Below are 26387 nucleotides of genomic sequence, written 5' to 3' on the forward strand. Positions count from 1 at the left end.
CAACAGTGGTGTGAAGAAACGGCATCTCAGAACGCACAACTCTTCAGTCCATGCGTCAGTCCATGTCACAGATGGGCTATTGCAGCAGACGACCACACCGATCAGCTAAAAACAAGAAGAAGCGGCTGGGCAGTGGGCACGCGATTACCGACACTGGACAATTGTGGAGTGGAAAAATATTGGCTGGTTCGACTTTGCGTCATGCTGATGGCAGAGTCAGGATTTGGCGTAAGCAGCATAAGTCCATGGCACCATCCTACCTGGTGTCAACGGTACAGGCTAGTGGTGGTGGTGTAATCGTGCAGGAATGTTTTCCTGGCACACGCTAGGTCCCTTGAAACCAATTGAGCAACGTTTGAATGCCACAGCGTATCTGTACATTGTCGTTGAGCAGGTGAATCCCATGGCTACTATGATTATCTGACCCTGCTGGTCATCTATGAACGTTTGAACATCTTGGCCAGCCAGAAGAGGACTGGCCACCCCTCAGAGCCTGGTTCCCCTCTAGGTTTCTTCCTAGGTTCTGGCCTTTCTAGGGAGTTTTTCCTAGCCACCGTGCTTCTACATCTGCATTGCTTGCTGTTTGGGGTTTAACTCTGGGTTTCTGAAAAGCACTTTGTGACATCGGCGGATGTAAAAAGGGCTTTAGAAATACATTTGATTGATTGATTGATACAGGGGGATCCGACCCGGTACTAGATGCGTGTACCCAATAAACTGGCCGCTGAGTGTATTGTAGGCTATAACGGATGGAAATTATGTAACTGATTGATTGCATACCTGGCTACTGTAGTTACATAGTTGTATCTTCTGCAAGGCAAGCAGCACACGAGTTCAGATTGAATTTAGTGGTGATGACTCACAATGCCCTTCACCCTGTGTAGGCTACAATTATTGAATTAAAACAGCATGTAGGCCTTTGCCTATTCTACATACCTAATTACAAGTTGTAGGTACAATAGGACAATCACAAGTCAGTCCTAATAGATAGGCTACAGTACAGGCACATTCTACCCACACATACCCCCCTTCTAGTGAAGGAGATAATAAGGGGTTAGTCGTAGTAGAACATACCAAGTGCAAATAGGGGGGATCAGGAAAATTGTAAAACAATTATTTCGTTTATCCTGCGCATTCACGATGGTAATGAATATTATTATACCATCATAAATAATCCGTAGTATACAAAGAGATAAATTGAGCAAAAAGTAATGGGAATTTGGATCAAACATTTCTAAACAAAGCAACCAAGCACCCCTTTTACCGCGCTGGATGTATTTCTAAATCCTAGAAGAGGCGAAGCACTTGTGTCTGTTTCATACAACACCACAGCGGCGATACAGCACCATATACGCAGTAGCCTACAAGTGATGATGTCTGCCCCGTGTATGTGCTTCTGTCACAATTTCATTCCTTGATACGCATCATTCCGAAAAGGACCAACATCCCCATCTTACTGAAGACGACTAAAGGTACATTTCATTTAAAAGGAATAGATGTGTTGGTCTGAATAGGGTGGCAGTGCGCAGGATGTGGCCAGGGAGTGTATGATGAAATACCCCACATGGATGGCACGGAGAGGAGAGATGGGTTGGGCGGGGATTCATTGATGTTCATTCCTAGAACAAATTGTCTCTTGAATACACAATAGCTCACATGGCGCCAGGTTGGTCCATTGCTTTTTCGGCATTTATGCATTTAATCATGCTTTTTTTCTCACACACACATGTATAGCATATTTATTAATAGCTTAATTTAGCCTTTATAGTGGAATGTGCCATACAGTGGCGTATTCAATAAGTACATGGAACTATTTCCTATTCATAATACATGGAAATGCACATGCACATTAATACAGTAGTCAAATGTTATTATAAAGACAACATAAATACCGGTAGGTTTTATCTTTCTGTGTGCTATAGCTACAGACTATTCCAGCTGCGCCCTAAAAGGAATTTAACATTTTCAGAGTATTAGGCCTATCATTTACGTTTATTTGCTGATGAAATTACGCCCATGCTTTTAAAACGAGGCTAATCTGGAAGTGGCCAAAGGAAATCTATTAATCACTTAAACCACTGGTCGGTGAAAGGCAATAGGCTGCTACAATCTGCACCATGGTAACGTTGTTTCATTGTGGTCTTATTTTACGCACAATGTGGAAAACTATGGCCGAATTGTAATCACATTACACCCATCATACTAATACATTTAGGGCTATGTTCTGGGTCGTTTTTATAATTTTTTTCGTTTGTAGGTTTTCTCTGCTCTCACGTTGAGCTGCGATTACAACGAGTGTTTGGGTTCGTATGCAAATTACCTCGTGCTCTGCGTCAATTATTTAGGCGCGCGGATACCTAATCGTCTCCATAGATAGCAAAGTCCTTTCCATGTTTTGGTCATGCGTCAAAGTAACCAATCAATAGACAATGGCATCAATAGAGTTTGGTCACATTTGTCATATGATTTCCTTGTGACAAAAAGTATGATTTGAAAAACATTTTTTTAAATTAAAAACAGAAATACAAAGAATACTATTGAATCATTATATCGTTCATCCGATATATCACAAGTGTGATCATAGAGTATAAAAACGTGGCCTTTTTGTGGTTTCATTGAAATAGAGAACGGAAACGTTTCTTTTTTTACACACAGACAGACACCCCCCTTACTTCCTCCCTCCCTCCCTCCCTTTCTCAGTAAATACAGAAACCAGCATTGTTTCTATGTGCATCAGAGAGTGGTGATATCACCAATACTCACTCTCGTTCTGCCTTTACTGGAATTATGGATATTATACCCTAGGATTTTGTTTGCTTTCCTTTTGGCGATCGCTGATAATGAAGAAAAGTTCAATATTGTATCCTAATTTTCATAAAACGGGTCCTGTGTCAACATCTAATAATTATGACAACCCCACTCTGTTTGCCCTGAAATAATGAATATTGAATTTTGAATATGAATACAATATGAATACCCTAAATCATTTATTTTTCTTTCCTGCCCCAAGCTTTTGGTGATAATGAAAAAGTAAACAACTCCATCACACACCTCCAAGACAGAGTCTTTATCCGACAGTCCACCTTTAAGCCCTCAGAACTACCAGAACGGAACTGCCTCCCGCTACCAGCCCAAAGACATTCTGCCCCACGCCCTGGTCTGCTTTATCAAATGCCCAAAAACAGCAAGGCCGTCAAGAGAGAGCTTGACGACGATGTCACAGAGTCTGTCAGGGACCTGCTATCCAATGAGGACACGTGTGATGATTCCTTCAAGAAGAGCTCGCTGATTGTGGGTGGCGGCGGAGGTGATGGGGAAGGAAAGGACCTTAATGGAGACATGGACGTGGAGGATGGAGGCTCGGACGCAGAGGATGATGCAGCGAGACCAGCCTGGAACAGCAAGCTGCAATACATCCTAGCCCAGGTGGGCTTCTCTGTAGGCCTGGGCAATGTCTGGAGATTCCCCTACCTGTGTCAGAAGAATGGAGGGGGTGAGTGGCTGTTGTGCTTATTGGTTAAGGTATAGAAGTCACCTGCCATTATGGTTAGGATTTGGGAAGGTTAGCCTGTCCCATTGTGTGTGTGTGTGTGTGTGTGTGTGTGTGTGTGTGTGTGTGTGTGTGTGTGTGTGTGTGTGTGTGTGTGTGTGTGTGTGTGTGTGTGTGTGTGTGTGTGTGTGTATGTATGTATGGATGTTAAGTGTGTGAACCTCCTGGTGTGTTGTGGTGCACGTCTGTCAAAACCAGACTGTGACCTTGGTGATCAGAGCTCTCAAGATCAACATCACAGTGGTCACATGACTGTCTGAGTCTGTCTCCGTCTCTCCTCTTTCAATAACCTAGTAACAACCACCAAATAACACAATGATAACCATGCTGCAACAAGCAACAATAACAGCACACAATACTAGCAACCACCCCTAAATAACCCTTATTTTAACCACACAGCAACAACCAATCACAAATCAAATCTGAAGTTTATTGGTTGTGTACACAGATTTGCAGATGTTATACCAGGTGCAGCGAGATGCTTGTGTTTCTAGCTCCACCAGGGCAGTAATACCTAGAAATAAATCAATAAATACACACATAATCCAGAAAAATAAAATAAATAAATCAAAACATATCAGAACGATAAAAAAAATAGTATTTTATTTGTCACACAACTGGTGAAGACTTTATCGCGAACCACTTTCTTACCAGACCTTCCCAATGAGGCAGAGTTTAAAATAGTAACACAAGAAGAGGAATAAAATCAAATACACAATAATGAAGCTATATACAGGGAGTACCAGTACCAGATCAATGTGGAGCTATATACAGGGAGTACCAGTACCAGATCAATGTGGAGCTATATACAGGGAGTAACAGTACCAGATCAATGTGGAGCTATATACAGGGAGTAACAGTACCAGATCAATGTGGAGCTATATACAGGGAGTACCAGTACCAGATCAATGTGGAGCTATATACAGGCAGTACCAGTACCAGATCAATGTGGAGCTATATACAGGCAGTACCAGTACCAGATCAATGTGGAGCTATATACAGGGAGTACCAGTACCAGATCAATGTGGAGCTATATACAGGGAGTACCAGTACCAGATCAATGTGGAGCTATATACAGGGAGTACCAGGTATTTTATCTAACATTTTGGGCACAAATTTGTTTACATCCCTGTTGGTGAGGATTTATCCTTTGCCAAGATAATCCATCCACCTGACAGGTGTGTTATATAAAGAAGCTGATTAAACAGCATGATCATTACACAGGTGCACCTTGTGCTTTGGACAATAAAAGGCCACTCTAAAATGTGCAGTTTTGTCACACAACACAATGCCACAGATGTCTCAAGTTTTGAGGGAGCGTGCAATTGGCATGCTGACTGCAGGAATGTCGTGTCGTTGTGTGGATGAGCGGTTTGCTGATGTCAAGGTTTTGAACAGAGTGCCCAATGGTGGTGGTGGGTTAATGTTATGGGCAGGCATAAGCTATGGACAACGAACACAATTGCATTTTTTATCGATGTAAATTTGAATGCATAGTGATACCATGCCCATTATCATGCCATTCATCCGCCGCCATCACCACATGTTTCAGCATGATAATACACAGCCCCATGTCGCAAGGATCTGTACACAATTCCTGGAAGCAGAAAATGTTCCAGTTCATCCATGGCCTGAATACTCATCAGACATGTCACCCATTGAGCATGTTTGGGATGCTCTGGATCGACGTCTACGACAGCGTGTTCCAGTTCCTGCCAATATCCAGCAACTTCACACAGCCATTGAAGAAGAGTGGGAGAACATTCCACAGGCCACAATCAACAGCCTGATAAACTCTATGCAAAAGGAGATGGGTCGTGCTGCATGAGACAAATGGTGGTCACACCAGATACTGACTGGTTTTCCTTTTTTTAAGGTATCTGTGACCAGCAGATGCATATCTGTATACCCAGTCATGTGAAATCCATAGATTAGGGCCTAATGAATGTATTTCAGCTGACTGATTTCCTGATATGAACTGTAACTCAGTAAAACATTTGAAATGGATGCATGTTGCGTTTATATTGTTGTTCAGTGTATATTAAAATGTCAGGTCTCTATATCTATCATCTACCCTCCCCCCGGAAGAAAGTGATTGCAATACTTTTTTTCTGTTTGCCCAAAAGGCAAACCAGTCAAAAGCAAACATTGTTTTGAAACTGTAGCTTATTGAAAGATGTGATATCCTTATTTCTCATTCACCATCAGTGACTTTAGAGTTGCCAGAATATCAGAATATTTGTGAAAAGCAAAACAGTTAAAGGCTTTGAAGTTTTTATGTAAATAATGTACTGGCTATAGATTTGATTAATCTCTTTCAGTTACTTGGCTCTAGCAGTAAAAACGCAACCACCATGTCCTGTAAACAAAGGTTTTTGTAATCTCTCTCATGTGTCTACCAGTTGCAGTCTCTTTTCTTCTGAGGATGTTCTGATTTCCTGAGAGTATCGTAACAGACACAGACAGATCTTATTTTACAGACCTGTGCTATTATGGGCTGTGTCTTAGTCATTCTCCCTGAAGGTGTCTGTAAAGGACATACAGTTGAAGTCGGAAGTTTACATACACATTAGCCAAATACAATTAAACTCAGTTTTTTTACAATTCCTGACATTTAATCCTAGTAAATATTCCCTGTTTTAGGTCAGTTAGGATCACCACTCTATTTTAAGAATGTGAAAGGTCAGAATAATAGTAGAGAGAATGATTTATTTCAGCTTTTATTTCTTTCATCACATTCCCAGTGGGTCAGAAGTTTACATACACTCAATTAGTATTTGTTAGCATTGCCTTTAAATTGTTTAACTTGGGACAAAGGTTTCAGGTAGCCTTCCACAAACTTCCCACAATAATTTGGGTGAATTTTGGCCCATTCTTCCTGACAGAGCTGGTGTAACTGAGTCAGGTTTATAGGCCTCCTTGCTTGCACATGCTTTTTCAGTTCTGCCCACAAATTTTCTATAGGATTGAGGTCAGGGCTTTGTGATGGCCACTCCAATACCTTGACTTTGTTGTCCTTAAGCCATTTTGCCACAACTTTGGAAGTATGCTTGGGATCATTGTCCATTTGGAAGACCCATTTGTGACCAAGCTTTAACTTCCTGACTGATGTCTTGAGATGTTGCTTCAATATATCCACATAATTTTCCTTCCTGCATGCCATCTATTTTGTGAAGTGCACCAGTCCCTCCGCAGCAAAGCACCCCCACAACATGATGCTGCCACCCCCGTGCTTCACGGTTGGGATGGTGTTCTTGGGCTTGCAAGCCTCCCCCTTTTTACTCCAAACATAACGATGGTCATTATGGCCAAACAGTTCTATTTTTGTTTCATCAGACCAGAGGACATTTCTCCAAAAAGTACGATCTTTGTCCCCATTTGCAGTTGCAAACCGTAGTCTGGCTTTTATTGGCGGTTTTGGAGCAGTGGCTTCATCCTTGCTGAGCGGCCTTTCAGGTTATGTCGATATAGGACTCGTTTTACTGTGGATATAGATACTTTTGTACCTGTTTCCTCCAGCATCGTCACAAAGTCCTTTGCTGTTGTTCTGGGATTGATTTGCACTTTTCGCACCAAAGTACGTTCATCTCTAGGAGACAGAACACGTCTCCTTCCTGAACAATGACGGCTGCGTGGTCCCATGGGTTTTATAATTGCGTACTATTGTTTGTACAGATGAATGTGGTACCTTCAGGCTTTTGGAAATTGCTCCCATGGATGAACCAGACTTGTGGAGGTCCACAATTTTTTTTCTGAGGTCTTGGCTGATTTCTTTTGATTTTCCCATGATGTCAAGCAAAGAGGCACTGAGTTTGAAGGTAGGCCTGAAATGCATCCACAGGTACACCTCCAATTGACTCAAATGAGTCAATTAGCCTATCAGAAGCTTCTAAAGCCGTGACATCATTTTCTGGAATTTTCCAAGCTGTTTAAAAGCACAGTCAACTTAGTGTATGTAACCTTCTGACCCACTGGAATTGTGATACAGTGAATTATAAGTGAAATAATCTGTCTGTAAACAATTTGTTGAATAATTACTGTGTTAATGCACAAAGTAGATGTCCTATCCGACTTGCCAAAACGATAGTTTGTTAACAAGAAATTTGTGGGGTGGTTGAAAAACGAGTTTTAATGACTCCAACCTAAGTGTATCTAAACTTCCGACTTCAACTGTAAAGAATGTCATCATTATGATTCTAGTAGCCACAGATCAATTTGCGTCATCTAAGACCTTAGTATCTTTCCAGATCAGTTTTGAGGTAATCTGAGACCTGAGTATCTTTCCAGATCAGTTTGGGGTAATCTGAGACCTGAGGTATCTTTCCAGATCAGTTTGGGTAATCTGAGACCTGAGTATCTTTCCAGATCAGTTTGGGTAATCTGAGACCTGAGTATCTTTCCAGATCAGTTTGGGTAATCTAAAACCTGATTATCTTTCCAGATCAAAATACTTATGTGGCACAACACACTATGATGAGGGAAGTGACTTGATGGCAGGACACACAGAGGCAAAACTGGTGTGGTGGGAAGTCACTACATGGTGTGTGTGTTTGTTTGTGTGTGTAGCTGCGTGTGTGTGTGTGTGTGTGGCTGCGTGCATACGGAGTATGTGTTCGCAACATGCTCATGTTTGTGTATGTTTGTGTGTGACATAGTTCTGACCCTGTGTGTGTTGGTTCTTCTCCACAGGGGCGTACCTGGTTCCCTACCTCATTCTGCTGATTGTGATTGGCATCCCCCTGTTCTTCCTGGAGCTGTCAGTGGGGCAGCGGGTCCGCAGGGGCAGCATCGGGGTGTGGAACTACATCAGTCCTCGCCTGGGGGGCATCGGTTTCGCCAGCTGTGTGGTGAGTGAAGTTAGCTTCACCGCTACTAAGACTGTGGGTGTAGCACATGGGCATGTGTGAAACTTACTCCTCAGCCTGTCCCCATTTGCGCCAGAGAATAGCTAGCTTTTCACGTGGTGCCGACTGGTAAGATGCTTCGGGAGGTTGTGTGCTAGCAAAGCAGAGGTCCTGGGTTCTAGTCGACTCAGGAGGAAGCAGTACTCGCTAAGCAAGCAGCGTGACGTCCTTTACATGGTCACCATACACATTTCCTTAGAATAAAGGGGAAAGCACACAGGACTGTTTCTTTCTGCTTCACAAGCGAACACACACACCTTTTCTTTAAACCCATCTACCCTTAGCATCCTTCTATGGTAATGAATTGAAAAATGACAAGACAAGTCTTCTCCATGTCATCTCAGCCAATATAAACCACTTCCATGAGTCATTGTGTCGTTTGGCAGGTGGTACCATGTTAAACTGATTTTGTTGAACTAGTGTGTTGCCTTCGCTTGCTCTGTTAGGGTTGCTAGAAAACTCATTAAGACAAAAGCATTTATAATAAGCACCATATCGATAACGTTTGATTGATTTGAGTGAGTGATGTGCGTTTATAAGGTAGTGATGATTTAGATTGTGTGTTTTAAACACTAACCTGTTTCTGTACTGCAGGTGTGTTTCTTTGTGGCCCTCTACTACAACGTGATTATAGGGTGGAGTCTCTTCTACTTCTCCCAGTCCTTCCAGCAGCCTCTGCCATGGCACGAGTGTCCCCTGGTCAAGAACAAAACCACTACGTGTAGGACACACACACCCTCATCACCCACCACATGCTCACACCTTCACGACACACAAGGCAATAACTACCCTAATGAGTGTCTCTTAACAACTAACATACAAATTCATATAAAGTGTGTAATAAAGCCATGGTGCTTATACCACCCAGTGACAGCAATACAGTAAGCCATTAGCCATACTGTACATTCACAGTAATCCATTATAAAGTGTGTTCTAATGAGTGAGGTGACCACAGAAACTCAACTCCAGGTGTTCTGCACCTGTTTCATCAGTAACATGTTGTCCCTCCTCCCTCCAGACGTAGTGCCTGAGTGTGAGAAGAGCTCGGCCACCACCTACTACTGGTACCGCGAGGCTCTGAACATCTCTGACTCCATCTCTGAGAGCGGAGGCCTCAACTGGAGGATGACCATCTGTCTGCTGGTCGCCTGGTCCATGGTCTGCCTCGCCATGATCAAGGGCATCCAGTCCTCTGGGAAGGTGAGTGAGTGAGTGAGTGAGTGAGTGAGTGAGTGAGTGAGTGAGTGAGTGAGTGAGTGAGTGAGTGAGTGAGTGAGTGAGCGAGAGAGAGAGAGAGAGAGAGAGAGAGAGAAGATGGGAAATTGACCTAAGTCTGCAAGTAAGACAGAGAGAGCAAGTGAAAGAAGAATAGCTTGCTAGATAGTTACTGTATACCAAGCAGTGGCGGCCGCCGATTAGCTTAATACCCAGGGAGGCAGGGGGTTGGGGAGATATAAAGTTATCTGTGCATTTGAACAACATCATAAATATACCTATTTCACTTTTGCATGTAAAAACAGAATCACCACTACTGCCACTCTTTTGATTACCAAAAATTATATTTTTTAGAACAAGCATCACGCAGCCAGCTCCCGAGTGCATTGATGACACAAGCACAGGAAAACACAACAAGCACAGATGCAGCAAGTGAAAACAAATGATCTAACTGGGATAGCTAACTAGCATAACGTCACAAGCGTCATGAGCTCGCCAGTAACTTTAGTTAGACTTGATTGGCATGCGAGCTAGCAAGCTACCGGTATGCTAGCTTGCTGGTAGCAAGTGTCAAAATTGGGCACAGAGACATGTTTTTTTTTGGCCTACCATGACCGCGAGAAGGTTCTAACTAGTGTATGCCTCTGTCCTTCGAACTGTTGATGGATGTGGATGTCTGGTTCAGGTCCCAGGCTCCCAATGACTGTCATGATTCATTTTATTTACAAGTTAATTGCAATTTGCTCTTTAGCACCTGATAGAGCAGACCCAGAAAACCTGGACCTTCATTTCAACACCCCAGAGAGGTCCATTTCCTTTGTGCTGTGAAAATCATGTGCTGGAATCCTGCAATCTCATTGCTGCAGTCTCCCCTAATAGCAAGCAATGTAATAGCTGGCAAAGCAACCCAAGCGCTGGGCGGCAGGCTGAACGCCCAGAGCTGTTGATGTCAGAACAGTAGGTAACTGAACAGTAGTGCTTATTTTGGGGGGTTTAAACATCTAATTGAACGACATCGGCTCAATTACTTGAATTCCATTTATTTATTTGTTTTCTTCTGTGAGCTCCATGTGCAGTTTCTCTAGAGATACATCAGATCAACCCTGAACTGTGCAATGTAGTAGGGAGTTGTAGTTTCCAACAGCCCAATATTCTACATAGTTTAGCGTAGAAAGTGTGGTAATGACCATAATTCATTGCGCACCCACTTAAACTTATCCGGTCTATGCAGAGCAGACACGGAGACTGAGAGAAGAGGGATGGCGCTATTGAGAGGGATAGAAAGCAGTTGCTTCGCAGGCCTGAAAATAAATGATCTAAGTAATTGATAGTTGGTATTCAGCAGTCATAAAAGTATGCCTTATTTACTTTGAAGAACTACTAAAATAGTGTTTTTGTCAGACAGTATAGGCAGCAGCTTTATAGAGATGAGATGATGACTTGGAATTAAATAATAAAGTTATTAATAAAACATTTTATTAAAGTAAAAAAATGTGAATAAATGATGGTTACTGTGATAAGTGATAAGCATGTGATAAGCATCAATGGGCAGTCATCATGATGGTTACGTTCAGGTAAATATACTACACCGATATGGGAGATGATGATCAGCGCTGTCACCCTAAGGCTTTTTAAACCGGATGCTGCTTTAATTATTAGTATTATCATTGGACCTTTATTAATTGTTTTATTCAGTGTCGTTACAGCATTCAACCCACATAATGCATAGTGCATTTAATGTCTAAAAATGTTAATCGAAACCAAAATCGGAAACCGTGATTCTTCTTTAATAATCAAACTGAAACCGAATCCTCAAAAAGCACTAATCGCTCAGCACTGCTGAACAGCTAGTATTGAACAAAACATTTTTGAAACAGTAAAATTTACACAAACCTAACCATACTTTTATGGACATTTTAAACATAATCCTTGCATTATCTTTTTTTGGGGGGGGGGAAATCACAAGTGGGGTACCGCCCCTTACACCCTAATGGACAGGCTTTTGATACATGGCCTAGTCAGTTAGCCATTGAACTGTGAGCCGTCAAAGATAACTTGTTAGATAGTTACTGTATACCTGATAGAGACCTGGACTAGTCGTTTAGCCATTGACCTGTGAGCTATACTTCTTGTTGAAAGACACAGCCGTTTGGCCTCAGTAATGTCAGTTGTCATAATTACATTGTTAAGGAAATGGCTGTTTAGCAATGATCAACAACCATCTTGACAGAGCTTGAAGATTTTTTAAAATAATTATGTGCAAATATTATACAATCCAGGTGTGCAAAGTAGAGGTCTGTGAGGGGCTGATATATTCATCCCACTCCCACGCACAGCTTTTCATACACACCCGCTGGCTTTCTGTCCGACTGCCACCCGCTGCCGCAAGAACTGGTCCAGAACCCAACTGCAGTCCTGCAATGTTATTTTAGGCGAATGTGACGCAGCTCACTTGCCAGCCATAGTCCCAGCAATTTTGTGCCCTATAGGCAATATCAAAATCCTCCAAAATAGGTTAAATTAACAGAGATTGTCATATGGCTTATTATATTAGGCTATCTGTATTACTGGGCTATATCAGCCAACAGGCTAGACGTAGTTTGAAGAGACTTGCACTTTCTCTTGAGCTACGTTTTATAGCCTACCTTTTCGGAGTGGGACGATTTTCATGCTGAGATAAATATGGGTGATCAATATTTATTTGTAGGCAGTGTAGTAAGATATAGCCTCATCATATTTAGGAAGTACATTTCCTTGAAAAGATAACTGCCCGTGCTTCTTCGTCCATGCATATGATATAGCCTACTCTATTTAATTGAGCCCACACACGCACCTGATCTCGCACATATGGCAACTGAACTTGAAGCAGTGAATGATGAGAGCGGACACTTGCACTTTCTCTTGAGCTACGTTTTGCATATAGGATATACACTACCAGTCAAAGGTTTTAGAACACCTACTCATTCAAGGGTTTTTCTTTATTTTTACTATTTTCAACATTGTAGAATAATAGTGAAGACATCAACACTATGAAATAACACATACAGAATCATGTAGTAACCAAAAAAGTGTTAAACAAATCAAAATATATTTTATATTAGAGATTCAAATAGCCCACTTTGCCTTGATGACAGCTTTGCACACTCTTGACATTCTCTCAACCAGCTTCATGAGGTAGTCACCTGGAATGCATTTCAATTAACAGGTGTCTTGTTAAAAGTTCATTTGTGGAATTTTTTTCCTTCTTAATGCGTTTGAGCCAATCAGTTGTGTTGTGACAAGGTAGGGGTGGTATACAGAAGAAAGCCCTATTTGGTAAAAACCAAGTCCATATTAAGGCAATAACAGGTCAAATAAGCAAAGAGAAATGACAGTCCATCATTACTTTAAGACATGAAGGTCAGTCAATACGGAACATTTCAAGAACTTTGAAAGTTTCTTCAAGTGCAGTCGCAAAAACCATCAAGTGCTATGATGAAACTAGCTCTCATAAGGACCGTCATAGGAAAGGAAGACCCAGAGATACCTCTGCTGCAGAGGATAAATTCATTAGAGTTACCAGCCTCAGAAATTGCACCGCACCCCACCGCAATGATCTCTGTTAGGTTCCGAAGGAATTTTAAAATTATGTTTTATTATGTTACGGGTGCGTCAATAGACTCTTAGGGATTAGAGACTTACCCAGAAATATTCACAGCTGTAATCGCTGCCAAAGGTGATTCTAACATGTACATTCAAACCCTGTACTGACTCAAGATAGTGTTTTACTTTTCATTTATTTTTTACAAATGTTAGAATTTTTCTTCCACTTTAACAGTATTTTGTGTAGATAGTTGCCAAAAAAAGACAATTAAATCCATTTGAATCCCACTTTGTAATACAACAAAATATTGAAAAAGTCAAGTGGTGTGAATACTTCCTGAAGGCACTGTATCATGAACATTGTCATTCTCTTTAGATTGCTACACAGTTTGGGGTGACTGCTGTTACCATACAAATGTTGTTGGCTGATTTGACTATGATCTGTAGTCTTTTGGGCGAATGTAGATTAGACCTATTACATATCGCTCCAAGGAATGTTTACCAGCAGCAACCTACTAATGTACATATACTGTAAAATACCAATTTTACATCTGTTCTGAATGTATAAGATTACATATAAAATGGCTACCGTGCAGTGGTTGCTCCAGAACATTTGTATCCTTTCAAATCCAATCGAATTTTATTAGTTACATGTGCCGAATACAATAGGTCAAAGACCCCAGCCACCCTAGTCATAGACTGTTCTCTCTGCTACCGCACGGCAAGCAGTACCGGAGCATCAAGTCTAAGTCCAAGAGGCTTCTAACAGATTCTACCCCCAAGCCATAAGACTCCTGAACATCTAATCAAATGGCTTACAGTGAAATGCTTACTTACGAGCCCCTAACCAACAATGCAGTTTAAAAAAGATAAGAATAAGAAATAAAAGTAACAAGTAATTAAAGAGCAGCAGTAAAATAACAATAGTGAAACTAGATACAGGGGGGTACCGGTATAGAGTCAATGTGCAGGGGCACCGGTTAGTTGAGGTAATATGTACATGTAGGTAGAGTTATTAAAGTGACTATGCATAGATGATAACAACATCAGCAATGCAAATAGTCTGTGTAGCCATTTGATTAGATGTTCAGGAGTCTTATGGCTTGGGGGTAGAAGCTGTTTAGAAGCCTCTTGGACTTAGACTTGATGCTCCGGTACTGCTTGCCGTGCGGTAGCAGATAGAACAGTCTATGACTAGGGTGGCTGGGGTCTTTGACAATTTTTAGGGCCTTCCTCTGACACCACCTGGTATAGAGGTCCTGGATGGCAGGAAGCTTGGCCCAAGTGATGTACTGGGCCGTTCGCACTACCCTCTATAGTGCCTTGCGGTCGGAGGCAGTGATGCAAGCAGTCAGGATGCTCTCGATGGTGCAGCTGTAGAACCTTTTGAGGATCTGAGTACCCATGCCAAATCTTTTCAGTCTCCTGAGGGGGAATAAGTTTTGTGCCCTCTTTAGCCAGTAGTTTTGAAAGCGGTGCTCACCAGCCAAAACAGGTCCTTGTTTTTTGTATACTACGTCACCCAATTGTGTATAATATGTTACATCCTGCAATTTAATATAGATTTACAATTTGTACAATATGTTACGAATTTGGTGTGCTTAAAGGAGAAGTAACTTTAAAAAAAAACTACATCTCAATTTTTTATGAAAATGTCATGTTATAGAATAGTCCATACACCTTTTCTATATATGAGTTGCGCAAAAGGGAATATATCATTGCGGATAAAGTTTGGAATGACACAATTTAATGTGTAGAACATCTAAAGACCTGCATCACAATGCTGAGATCTTTTCAGTGTCTAAAACAATGTATTTGGGTGTTTGTGGAGCCTTTGTTCATGTTTTTATGGAGCCCTGATACTACACAACGAGGATGAGGAAGTGATTTGCTGTTTGGGGTAAGTTTCTTAAAAACATGTGAAATCACAAAAAAGGTGTCTGGACCCTTCTTTAACATGCCATTGACGTCAAAAATAGAGATTTGTTTGTAAAAAATAAAATTCTCCTTTAAGATCCCGGACTGCCTCTAACAATGAACAAGTGTGAGGCCCTCTTTGGACCCCACAACAGTCTCTATGGCCTTTTAAGTTGGAGAGAGAGTGGAAATGACTATGAGCTTTCTTTTCCACTCCTAGTGAAGGGACCAGAGCAGGAGAACCTTTGAAGCTTTGCCACACAAAAGAATATTAATGTCCCTCTCGCCCCTCGTTTACAAAAGCCTATTCCTAGGAGTATCCCCACTGGAATCTACATTTTGTTTGAGCTTTCTGTGTGTGGGTATGAGGGTGCAAGAAAGACAGAGGGAGAGAGGGGAGCAGACCGGTTGCCATGGTTTTATGCTCTCTTTCACATGATTGTTAGGAGTGTACTCAAAAAAAAAGAAACTGAGGGAGAAAATAAATAACATTTTGCTGATTGTGTGGTGAAGAGGGAGTGTACTAAATGGCTTATTCATTTTCCACTCAAAATCTACTTTTTGCTCGCATTGTTGACATAAAATGATGTGGAGCTACAAAAGAACGCATCAAAGTAAACACACCGTTATGACAAGTTGGAGTTGCCGTAATGATAGATAGTGATGGAGGAAAAAATATCCATTCAGTTGCATATCGCAAATATTAATTTGGAGGATATTATATCGATACTTTCACTCCCAAGTATCGATTTGTAAAAACATTTATTTTTGCCAGGTAGCGTTAGCTAGCACTAGTCGGCTGTATCTGCGCCAAAACTCCTGTATTTTTCATCCTATAGCTTGTTCTCCAGCTAGTCAACATGTTTTCAGCGCTTTCATTTCCATGACTGATCAAACAAAACTATATTTAACCTTTATTTTGACAGGGAGTCAATGCTGAGACCAATGTCTCTTTTCCAGATGAGCCCTGTTGAGCAAAACAATACACATCTAAATAAAATAGACACATTAAAATACACATTATTAAACACAACAATACACAAAAAGCAAAACACAATCATGACAAACAAACACATTATTCAGTAAAAAGGTCCCCTAACAACCGTCTGCAGTTCCCTACAGGCACCAATTCCTCCCATTTTAAAGTGCATTGGAGACCAATCCACATGTAAAGTGCAAAAAAAAAAGGCATATCCAAGGGCTCAAAGGGCCCAGAAGAGTTAGCCATCCCTGAGATCAGGTCTGGTAGCTTGTACGTCTGCAGGTTAAACAATAAAGTAAGGTATGGTGGAAGTGTATGCAGTAGGGCTTTATAAACAAAAACATCTGCAATGCATCGATCTAGTAGACTTCAAAGAGGGCCAGCCTACTTTCTGATACAGAATGCAGTGATGTGTGCTGAACCTATCCCATGGCCCGAAGGGAAATGGAGCTTAAACAGTTACAGCATCAGGTGGTGTAATTTTAACACCTAGTCTAAGCGTAGGCATTCAGGTGGTGTGATTTTAACACCTAGTCTAAGCGTAGGCATTCAGGTGGTGTGATTTTAACACCTANATTTTAACACCTAGTCTAAGCGTAGGCATTCAGGTGGTGTGATTTTAACACCTAGTCTAAGCGTAGGCATTCAGGTGGTGTGATTTTAACACCTAGTCTAAGCTTAGGCATTCAGGTGGTGTGATTTGAACATCTAGTCTAAGCTTAGGCATTCACAACTGTTTGACCAGCGCAGGATTAAGCTCTATCTGTCCCTCCAGTTGACCTGGTTTCCCCTTTAGAGGCCATCAGGCAGGCAGAGGCCCACCCCTGAACCCAACCCTGCTCATGACTGAACTCCAAACCATTTAAAATCTTAAACTACGCCTCAGAGCCTGTGGGGTGACTCAACCTACCCACCCCGCTCTTCAATCCACCATTCCCTTGTATCCTCCCAGATAATACAGTATATCACCAAGCACAAAGCAAGAAGGCCCCTCCCTCTTTCAGCTTAGTGGGACAGTGGTACAAAAGCTCTTGTGTAGGCCCTCGCCCAGAGGCCGGTCAGCATCCTTCGCCCCATAGCAGTTCAGTAGAGTAGACCTCCCCTGGGATAGGACCTCCTATTGCGTCACTCACTTCAATCACTTGCTTCTTCTTCTGTATTCTTCCACTCACTGTATAGTGGTCCGCAGGGCTGTGTATTTCTCTATGGATTACTGCCACCCCCACAGGTCAGGAGGGGACAACAGAGGCAGCCTCAGAGATCCCTTTAGATAAAGCCCAGAAGAGGTAGCTTCAGAGATTTGTATTTATTATGGATCCCCATTAGCTGTTGCCAAGGCAGCAGCTACTCTTCCTGGGGTCCAGACACATTAAGACACATCACAGAATAAACTAAATAAAACATATCACACCACTACATGTCCACAGCACAACATGTACAATACTACCATACAACAATATTAAAATGTACAATACTACCATACAACAATATTAAAAAAAAAAAAAAAAAAAAAAAAAAAAAAAAAAAAAAAAATATGTACAATACTACCATACAACAATATTAAAATGTACAATACTACCATACAACAATATTAAAATGTACAATACTACCATACAACAATATTAAAATGTACGTGTGTGTAGAGTGTGTGTGCTGGCGTGTGTGCGAGTATGCGTGTGTGTGTGTGTTTCCACAGTCCGCGTTGTTCAATAAGGTGTAGTTTAAAAAAATGTTTTAATCAAATTTGACTGCTTGCATGAGTTACTTGATGTGGAATAGAGTTCCATGTAGTCATGGCTCTATGTAGTACTGTGCGCCTCCCATAGTCTGTTCTGGACTTGGGGTTTGTGAAGAGACCTCTGGTGTCATGTCTTGTGGGGTAAGCATGGGTGTCTGAGCTGTGTGCTAGTAGTTTAAACAGACATCTCAGTACTTCCAACATGTAAATACCTCTCACAAAGACAAGTAGTGATGCAGTCAATCATTCCTCTACTTTGAGCCAGGAGAGATTGACATCCATGTCATTGATGTTAGCTCTCTGTGTACATTTAAGTGCCAGCCTTTCCCAGAAGATCCCTTTAGATAAAGCCCAGAAGAAGAAGCCTCAGAGATCCCTTTAGATAAAGCCCAGAAGTCATCAGATCAGTGACTCTCTCATTATCTTTAGGTTTATATAGTTATTAACCCCAGAGAGACAGGGTCTGAGACAGATTTGTCAATAAGTAAAGTCTCAATTCAGCCATTCACTTTGTAATGTACGAGTTGCAAGAAGTTTGTTCTTCTGTTGTGGTTGTTTTACAGGTGATGTACTTCAGCTCGTTGTTCCCTTACGTGGTGCTGATCTGTTTCCTGGTTCGGGCTCTGCTCTTGAAAGGCTCTGTGGACGGCATCCGACACATGTTTACCCCCAAGGTACAGTACCCTAACCCCTAAGGTACAATAATGCTGCTTTATAGTTTCACCCAATGTAATGGTGCCTTGTTCACACCCAAATGCTACTGCATACAGCCAACATGCTGCACTACACCGCAGGCAAAGTCAGGACCCAGACTTCTTCAGAGAGTTAGCCTATGCACTTGTTTGATCCAATGCACTTAAAATATTTTTTTTAATCTCACCTTTATTTAACCAGGTAGGCCAGTTGAGAACAAGTTCTCATTTACAACTGCGACCTGGCCAAGATAAAGCAAAGCAGTGCGACAAAAACAACAACACAGAGTTACACATGGGATAAACAAACGTACAGTCAATAACACAATAGAAAAATCTATGTACACTTGTTTGATCCAATGCACTCGTTTGATCCAGTTGTGGATCAATGTTACATTGTTAACTTTACTGAAACAGGAAGGAAAATATATTGACTGAAAATGTGCCATAAATGTAAAAATAGATTTTTACCGGAGCTCAGCTATTCAACAGCAGTGGCCGACAACATTGTTCATTTTACTAAAGAGGAAGGCCATGTTAAATGAAAATGTGTCAGAAATATATATTTTTAAATACAGTAGTCTGTTATAGGTTGGCTACTCAGCCGCCGTGGACCAATGGCAACTCAGGCAAAAGGAATAATTTAATTTGAGCTCTGCTGTGGTGGCAGACTTCTCACCATGGTAACAGGAGTCGCTCGGCGCTCCCTGCTTTATGTAACATCCACGACGGTGTGCTCCATTCATTTCACAACAGTCTCATGTGTCTGCTGCTTCTCACACGGCTCGCATCTTCCTACTTCAAAGGCCTTCGCTGCGTCTTCTGTGTGCAGGGAAGGAGACATCAAAAGCAGGGTTCATTGTGTGCTGTATAGTGTGTGCCTTGTAACTGTGTTAAGCCTATCACCACACAAAGATGCTGTAGGATATTTCAGGGCAGTGGCATGATGGATATGCTCTCGGTGTGTTGTGTCCTTGTTTAATCTGCCAGTTTTGACAAATTTGACACTTTCAATCATGATTCACATGTCCACTGCTCTGCTCCACTGGTCCAAACAATGGTTTGTCCATTACTAGGAGAGCACAGATTCCTACAATAAATAACGTAGAGTTGTCCTAAAGAGCCAAATGTTGGTCAAATGAATCCACAGCAAGGAGAGATGAGTCCGCAACTCTAGTTGATCTTCCTTTTGTCAGCACCTCACCTAAAATGTCCATTCTTTATTTCCTTCCAGTTGGAGATCATGCTGGAGGCCAAGGTGTGGCGTGAGGCGGCCACACAGGTCTTCTTCGCCCTGGGCCTGGGCTTCGGAGGCGTCATAGCCTTCTCCAGCTACAACAAGCGGGACAACAACTGCCACTTTGACGCAGTGCTGGTCTCCTTCATCAACTTCTTCACCTCTGTGCTGGCCACCCTGGTGGTGTTTGCCGTGCTCGGCTTCAAGGCCAACATTATGAACGGCAAGTGTGTTGCGCTGTAAGTATGGATACGCAATTAAGCTGTCGTCAATTAATCAATTCAAATGTATTTATTATACTGAATATGTGAACACACTTTACAGAAAAGGGGGGAAGGGAAAACATTGTGCCTCAAAGGTAATCTGCCTTTTTGATGCTGACATGAAGTTTGGGAGGGCGGCTCCCCATTTGTAGACCAGCGGATCAATTTAGGAACTCAGTTGTGGTCTCAACTTGCTGTTGAGAGTTAGAATAGTACAATATACAAGGTGCAATTTCAAAATGTGGTTGTGCATGAGCAATTTATCTCTTGTTATGTTAGTCACTGACAGTCACTCAATTAGCCCATGTAAGATAAAATGTTTTAGATTTGTTAGTTAGTCTAGCCAGCTATCTAAACTTGTAGTAATCGTGGCCGAATTACCGACAGGGGGCCCCCATTGATTTTGTTAGTCACTCTCACTCAGATATCATATTAAAAACAGCAAACATTTCTCTCCACCACAGGGCAAAATTAGTAGAATTGCTTGAAGTGAGTTCTAAAATTGCAAAAATGGGTCTCTGCTGTCAAGAGACCCCTCTCTTGACAGCAGAGACCCATTTTTGCAATTTTAGAACTCACTACACAAAAATATTTTGCTCGCAAGGTGGGGGGGGGGGGGGCCCACCAACAAAATGTCACTTAGGGCCCTCAAAAGGCTAGGGTCAGCTCTGACTGCATGTGTGGGTATGGATTTGGGTATGCAGACCCGCGAGCCACTGCGGCCTCTCATGATAATTTCAGATTTATTGTAACCCCCACCCCAATCAAAGTTACCCATTCCTGGTCTTTAAGATATTAGCAATAAGGCCTAGAATACATTAGCAAAGTCTATGATAGAGTATCCATTTTGATCTGGTCTTATTTAATTTTCTATCTCTCAGGAACACTAAGAAGATAGTGGGTTTGCTGGGGAACGAGATCAGCCGTGATCTGATCCCCCACCACATCAACTTCAGCGCCACTGTGAGCGCTGAGGACTACCAACAGATGACTGATATCATCAGAGGGGTGACAGAAAAGGATTACCAGCTTCTGGGCCTGGGCTCCTGCAGCATCGAGGAAGAGCTCAACAAGGTGAGGGGCCATTGTCTTCCGACAGCTACAGTACATCATTCTATGTGTTGGTCAGTGCAGACAGCCGTCACAACATCCGACGTAAGACAGGGCTCATAGACTGTATAACGGTGATATCATTTCATTTTGTATCTTTTATGATCATAATCACTTAGGTAGCATTCTACTTGAAGAAAACACAAACAGTCATGAAAACTGGTGTCACACATGGTGTCATCACGACAACTGACTTTACACTGTCACGTCTCAAACCAGGATTAGCTACGCCTATCCAATGAACATTCTTCGTCATAACAGTAAAGTGTTACTGAATGCGGTTTCCTACAGACTGTGTTAGACCTATCTCTAGATCTTGTCTACACACTTTGAGACTTCCAGGAAACCGCTTGGTTTAAGTTGCTTCCCCTTCCATTCAACACCGTTTGGTAGACTGCTACTTTAGTGCATTTCTGTTCCCTTGCTGTTACTTGTGTGTTCCAACTCAGTGTGAATAATTGATACGGTATTGACTTAACAGGAAAGACACAGAGGCCCTGTAGATCTACAACATGGCTCAAGTTAACAATCATGTGACTCCTTGGGGACAAAAGTCTTACTAGAAGTGGATATTACTGACGTAAATCTCATCTTCCTCCTCCTGCTCCCAATCCTCCTGCTCCTCGTCCTCCTCAGGCAGTGCAGGGTACAGGCCTGGCCTTCATCGCCTTTACAGAGGCCATGACCCACTTCCCTGCGTCTCCCTTCTGGTCTGTCATGTTCTTCCTGATGCTGGTTAACCTGGGCCTGGGCAGCATGTTCGGAACCATCGAAGGCATCATCACACCCCTGGTGGACACCTTCAAAGTCCGCAAGGAGTTCCTCACAGGTCAGTCAGAGAGAGGGGATGGAGGAATAGATGGGTAATTATTTCTCATGTCAACTTTGGGTGATTCCTCGTATCTCCTCGTCTCCTTCTCAATCTTATTTGAGAAGGTCCAAGGTCCCTCTCTGACCTTTTTCTTCAGAGGAGAAAAGATTCAAAGAATTGAGGAAAAACAAAAGGGAAAGAGTCTATGTGTCAGTTTGTGGAGGTAGACCTTTCCCAAAATGTATCCTCAGCTGAACTCTTGATGTGTGTTTGCCATAGTAACAGGTCAATAGTACTACCCAGGTGTATGTGTTATGTCTCTTTGCTCTAATGCTTCTGGCTTAATAATGATGTCATAATACTACCTCTAATGCAGAGCAGATGTCTGGCACCAAAGAGAATGTTTTAGAATTGATACACTTAGTGCAGCAACATGTTGACAAATATTGTGCATGAATTCTGTTAACAAGGATGGCATTTCTCCCCCTTGCACCGTTTCAATAACGTCCATGTTGTCTCCCTCCTGTAACAGTGGGCGTCTGTCTGCTGGCCTTCTTCATCGGCCTGCTGTTCGTCCAGCGCTCTGGGAACTACTGGGTGGCTATGTTCGATGACTATTCTGCCACACTGCCTCTGCTCATAGTGGTCATCCTGGAGAATGTGGCTGTTGCGTGGGTCTATGGGACTGACAAGTATGTACAGTACATATCAAATCATATACAGAATGGCAGTAATCTGTGTTTTTTTCCACTTTAATTCAAAATCCAAAGCTGTCCATCCAAATACAATGGAAAAAACAGTATTTGACTCAGTATTCAGAATGAGTTGAACATGAAAAGTAATTGTGAAATAATACCACCAAACTGTACTTTTATCTCCTATCACCTGTTGAACATAATTGCCAAAGTCAACACAGTCTAAACTGAGTACCATTATGTTTTTTCACCTCCTGTGGTGGTATCCCGTCTCCGTCTCTCCTCCTCCCCAGGTTCTTTGAGGATCTGAAGGACATGCTGGGCTTCACTCCGTTCCGGTTCTACTACTACATGTGGAAGTACGTGACCCCCCTGCTGCTCATCCTGCTGCTGGGCTCCAGTGTGATCCAGCTGGGAATGACTCCACCCAGCTACAGCGCCTGGATCAAGGACCTGGTGAGTTGCCTCTCGACTGGTCTCTCTTTGGTGCAACTGGATAAGGCCAAAACACAGTAGTTCAGTTTAATGGACTATTGTTTCAGTCGATGGGATGTGCAAGATTTTTCTCCACCCCTACCTGGCATATATCTTCTTGTCTCCTTTATCCACACCGATTGTAATATACCTGGAGCAGTCACTCGATATGCGCTTTGCCATGTTATCTTCACCAATAGGAACACTCGATATGCACTTTGACATGTTATCTTCACCAATAGGAACACTCGATATGCACTTTGACATGTTATCTTCACCAATAGGAACACTCGATATGCGCTTTGCCATGTTAKCTTCACCAATAGGAACACTCGATATGCACTTTGCCATGTTAGCTTCACCAATAGGAACACTCGATATGCACTTTGCCATGTTAGCTTCACCAMKAGSAACACTCGATATGCACTTTGCCATGTTATCTTCACCAATAGGAACACTCAATATGTACATTGACATGTTATCTTCACCAATAGGAACACTTGATATGCGCTTTGCCATGTTAGCTTCACCAATAGGAACACTCGATATGCACTTTGCCATGTTAGCGTCATAAATACTCCACTGTTGGATTATCAAGATCAGCACAGATGGAGGAGAGGACTATGGGCTGAAGCACGACAGAAATGTAAAGGCAATTTCCTATTGAGCCGACATATACGGAAACAGTGCCTTTAAATTTCAATCACGCTGTAGGCTGAACTTAACACGATACGGATTGAATAGAGCCCTTAGACTTACTGACAAGACAAGAGGACTTCACACTATTATCACGAGCTCAACTTGCTGTCCCGTGGTTTTAGTGTCAGTATCAGTGTCAATGTGTTTACCTGTCTGGTATCCTTGGTGACCGGTTGTAACATTCCGGTCGTAGTTGTACTCCGTCTAGTCAGAACCTTGATAAACCTTCCTCCCCTCCAGGCCAGTGAGAGGTCTATGAGCTACAATAGTCAACAGTAGTAGTAGTAGTAGTAGTAGTAGTAACCTCTAACCTCCGTCGGTCTCCCCCTCCAGGCCAGTGAGAAATCCCTGAGCTACCCTCCGTGGGGCCTGGCGGTCTGCATCTCCCTGGTGGTAATGGCCATCATGCCCGTGCCCGTGGTGTTCTTCCTCCGCTACTTCAACATCATCGACGAGAACGCCGGCGTCGTCTCCACCATCTCATACAAGAAGGGCTGCATCATCCAGGAGATAGCCAGGCCCGAGGAGGAGGATGACGCCAGCCTCATCCATGCCAAGTCACCCTCGCCCATGCCCGGCAACAGCATCTACCGCAAGCAGAACGGAGGGGTTCCCGATTCCACCCCCAACGGCCGCTATGGTATTGGTTACTTGATGGCCGACATGCCGGACATGCCCGAGTCAGACTTATAGCGTGGTGTTTCTGGTACTCCGCCCTACTGGCTGGCCAACCAATCCCTCTTTTGCGTGCGTTTAGTCGTGGGAATCGTCATCTGCATATTTTTACTCTTATATTTTTACTGTATATTCTTTGCACCCCTTCATGTTGTCCTTTTCCCGTTTTGCTGTAAAAACTATTAAAAAGGTGTGCACAATGTATACTGTACATACTATCTCCTTTTGTCTTCCCCACCCAGTCTTTCCTTGGCTCAGTCCCAAATGGAACCCCTCAGCCCCGTCCTGAAGCTCTTAGTTGACAAGACAGTACAGTATTGGTGTAAGCAATAAGGTGGACACTCCACCAAGCCTGCTATAGTTGCTCAACAAGGGACTTAGGCTAGGGACAAGTGAAGATCAAATCAAATCAAATCAAATCAAATTTTATTAGTCACATACACATGGTTAGCAGATGTTAATGCGAGTGTAGCGAAATGCTTGTGCTTCTAGTTCCGACAATGCAGTAATAACCAACAGTAATCTAACCTAACAATTCCACGCTACTACCTTACACACACACACAAGTGTGAAGGGATAAAGAATATGTACATAAAGATATATGGATGAGTGGTGGTACAGAACGGCATGGCAGATGCAGTAGATGGTATAGAGTACGGTATATACATATGAGATGAGTACTGTAGGGTATGTAAACATAAAGTGGCATAGTTTAAAGTGGCTAGTGGTACATGTATTGCATAAAGATGGCAAGATGCAGTAGATGATATAGAGTACAGTATATACATATGAGATGGGTAATGTAGGGTATGTAAACATTGTATTAAGTGGCATTGCTTAAAGTGGCTAGTGGTACATTTTTACATAATTTCCATCAATTCCCATTTTTAAAGTGGCTGGAGTTGAGTCAGTATGTTGGCAGCGGCCGCTAAATGTTAGTGGTGGCTGTTTAACAGTCTGATGGCCTTGAGATAGAAGCTGTTTTTTCAGATCATGTTCGTGGTTAATTCCATATCAATTCAGTCAATTCAGAAAGTAAACTGTGAAATTAAAAATGTTCTCATAGAGGAAGCGATGTGAATTTTTCAGTTTACTTCCTGAATCACCAAATTGAAATGGAATTGACCCCACCCTGTGAGGGATAGATTTGGGACTGGGCGTGTTGTCTGTCTCTGGAAGATGCGAGTTGAGTGTTGTCCCCCCTGGTCCTGCTGTAGAATGGCTGTGTACATTGTGACCTCACCTCTGACCCAGAGTTCTGAGATTAATAGCAGCGCAGCCTCTTTGGGTGACATACGTGTTGGCAATGATGCAATACTGACCACATTTCTTTAGTGTAAGTACAATATAGTGCAAACAGCAAAAGGATGGCATTGAAACTGAACCCCCCCCAACCAAACCCCCCCCAAAAATGTGCCTAAATAACTTATGATATTTGTTTATAGAATACATGGTGGACGTTGTATATTTAAGGTATTCTGTAAATATAAATATTATAAATATTATAAATATATTTAGCCTATCTGAATAGTTTGGATATCAGAACACCTTGTTTTTTGGTAAGAAGTGCTTAAAATCCTTAAAGCTGGTTCCATTTTTTGTTTACTGATGTGCTGTCAATCTATGTAAAGGTTTGACCCCTCTTGATAAACTTGTAAATATTTTTTTCCTCCATGAAATGGCTTCATAACGCAATGTATTTTTTTCCCCTGTTGAGATTAAAGATCAAACTTGGTCCATACCGTGCACCAATGTCTGTGTAGTTCTCACTGTTGGTCTGTCAGGGAAATGTAAACTATGTATTTTGTTTGATGTGATTCACTGAGACTCATGGTGAAGGATA

General features: G+C 42.3%; 1 protein-coding gene across 1 annotated transcript; it reads left to right on the plus strand.

The window, feature by feature from the left end:
• Positions 1-1335: 1335 nt before the first annotated feature.
• slc6a15 (solute carrier family 6 member 15) lies at positions 1336-26292 on the plus strand. The gene is made up of 12 exons (XM_023986041.2): positions 1336-1472; positions 3011-3493; positions 8240-8397; positions 9049-9175; positions 9473-9654; positions 18452-18562; positions 19815-20056; positions 20962-21154; positions 21827-22019; positions 22534-22693; positions 22990-23152; positions 24203-26292. The coding sequence occupies exons 2-12, from the start codon at positions 3172-3174 to the stop codon at positions 24560-24562; spliced, it is 2211 nt and encodes a 736-aa protein (XP_023841809.1). The 5' UTR covers positions 1336-1472; positions 3011-3171; the 3' UTR covers positions 24563-26292.
• The last annotated feature ends 95 nt before the right edge of the window (positions 26293-26387 follow it).

The sequence above is a fragment of the Salvelinus sp. IW2-2015 genome, linkage group LG4q.1:29 (assembly GCF_002910315.2).
Source record: "Salvelinus sp. IW2-2015 linkage group LG4q.1:29, ASM291031v2, whole genome shotgun sequence".
Taxonomy (NCBI): domain Eukaryota; kingdom Metazoa; phylum Chordata; class Actinopteri; order Salmoniformes; family Salmonidae; genus Salvelinus; species Salvelinus sp. IW2-2015.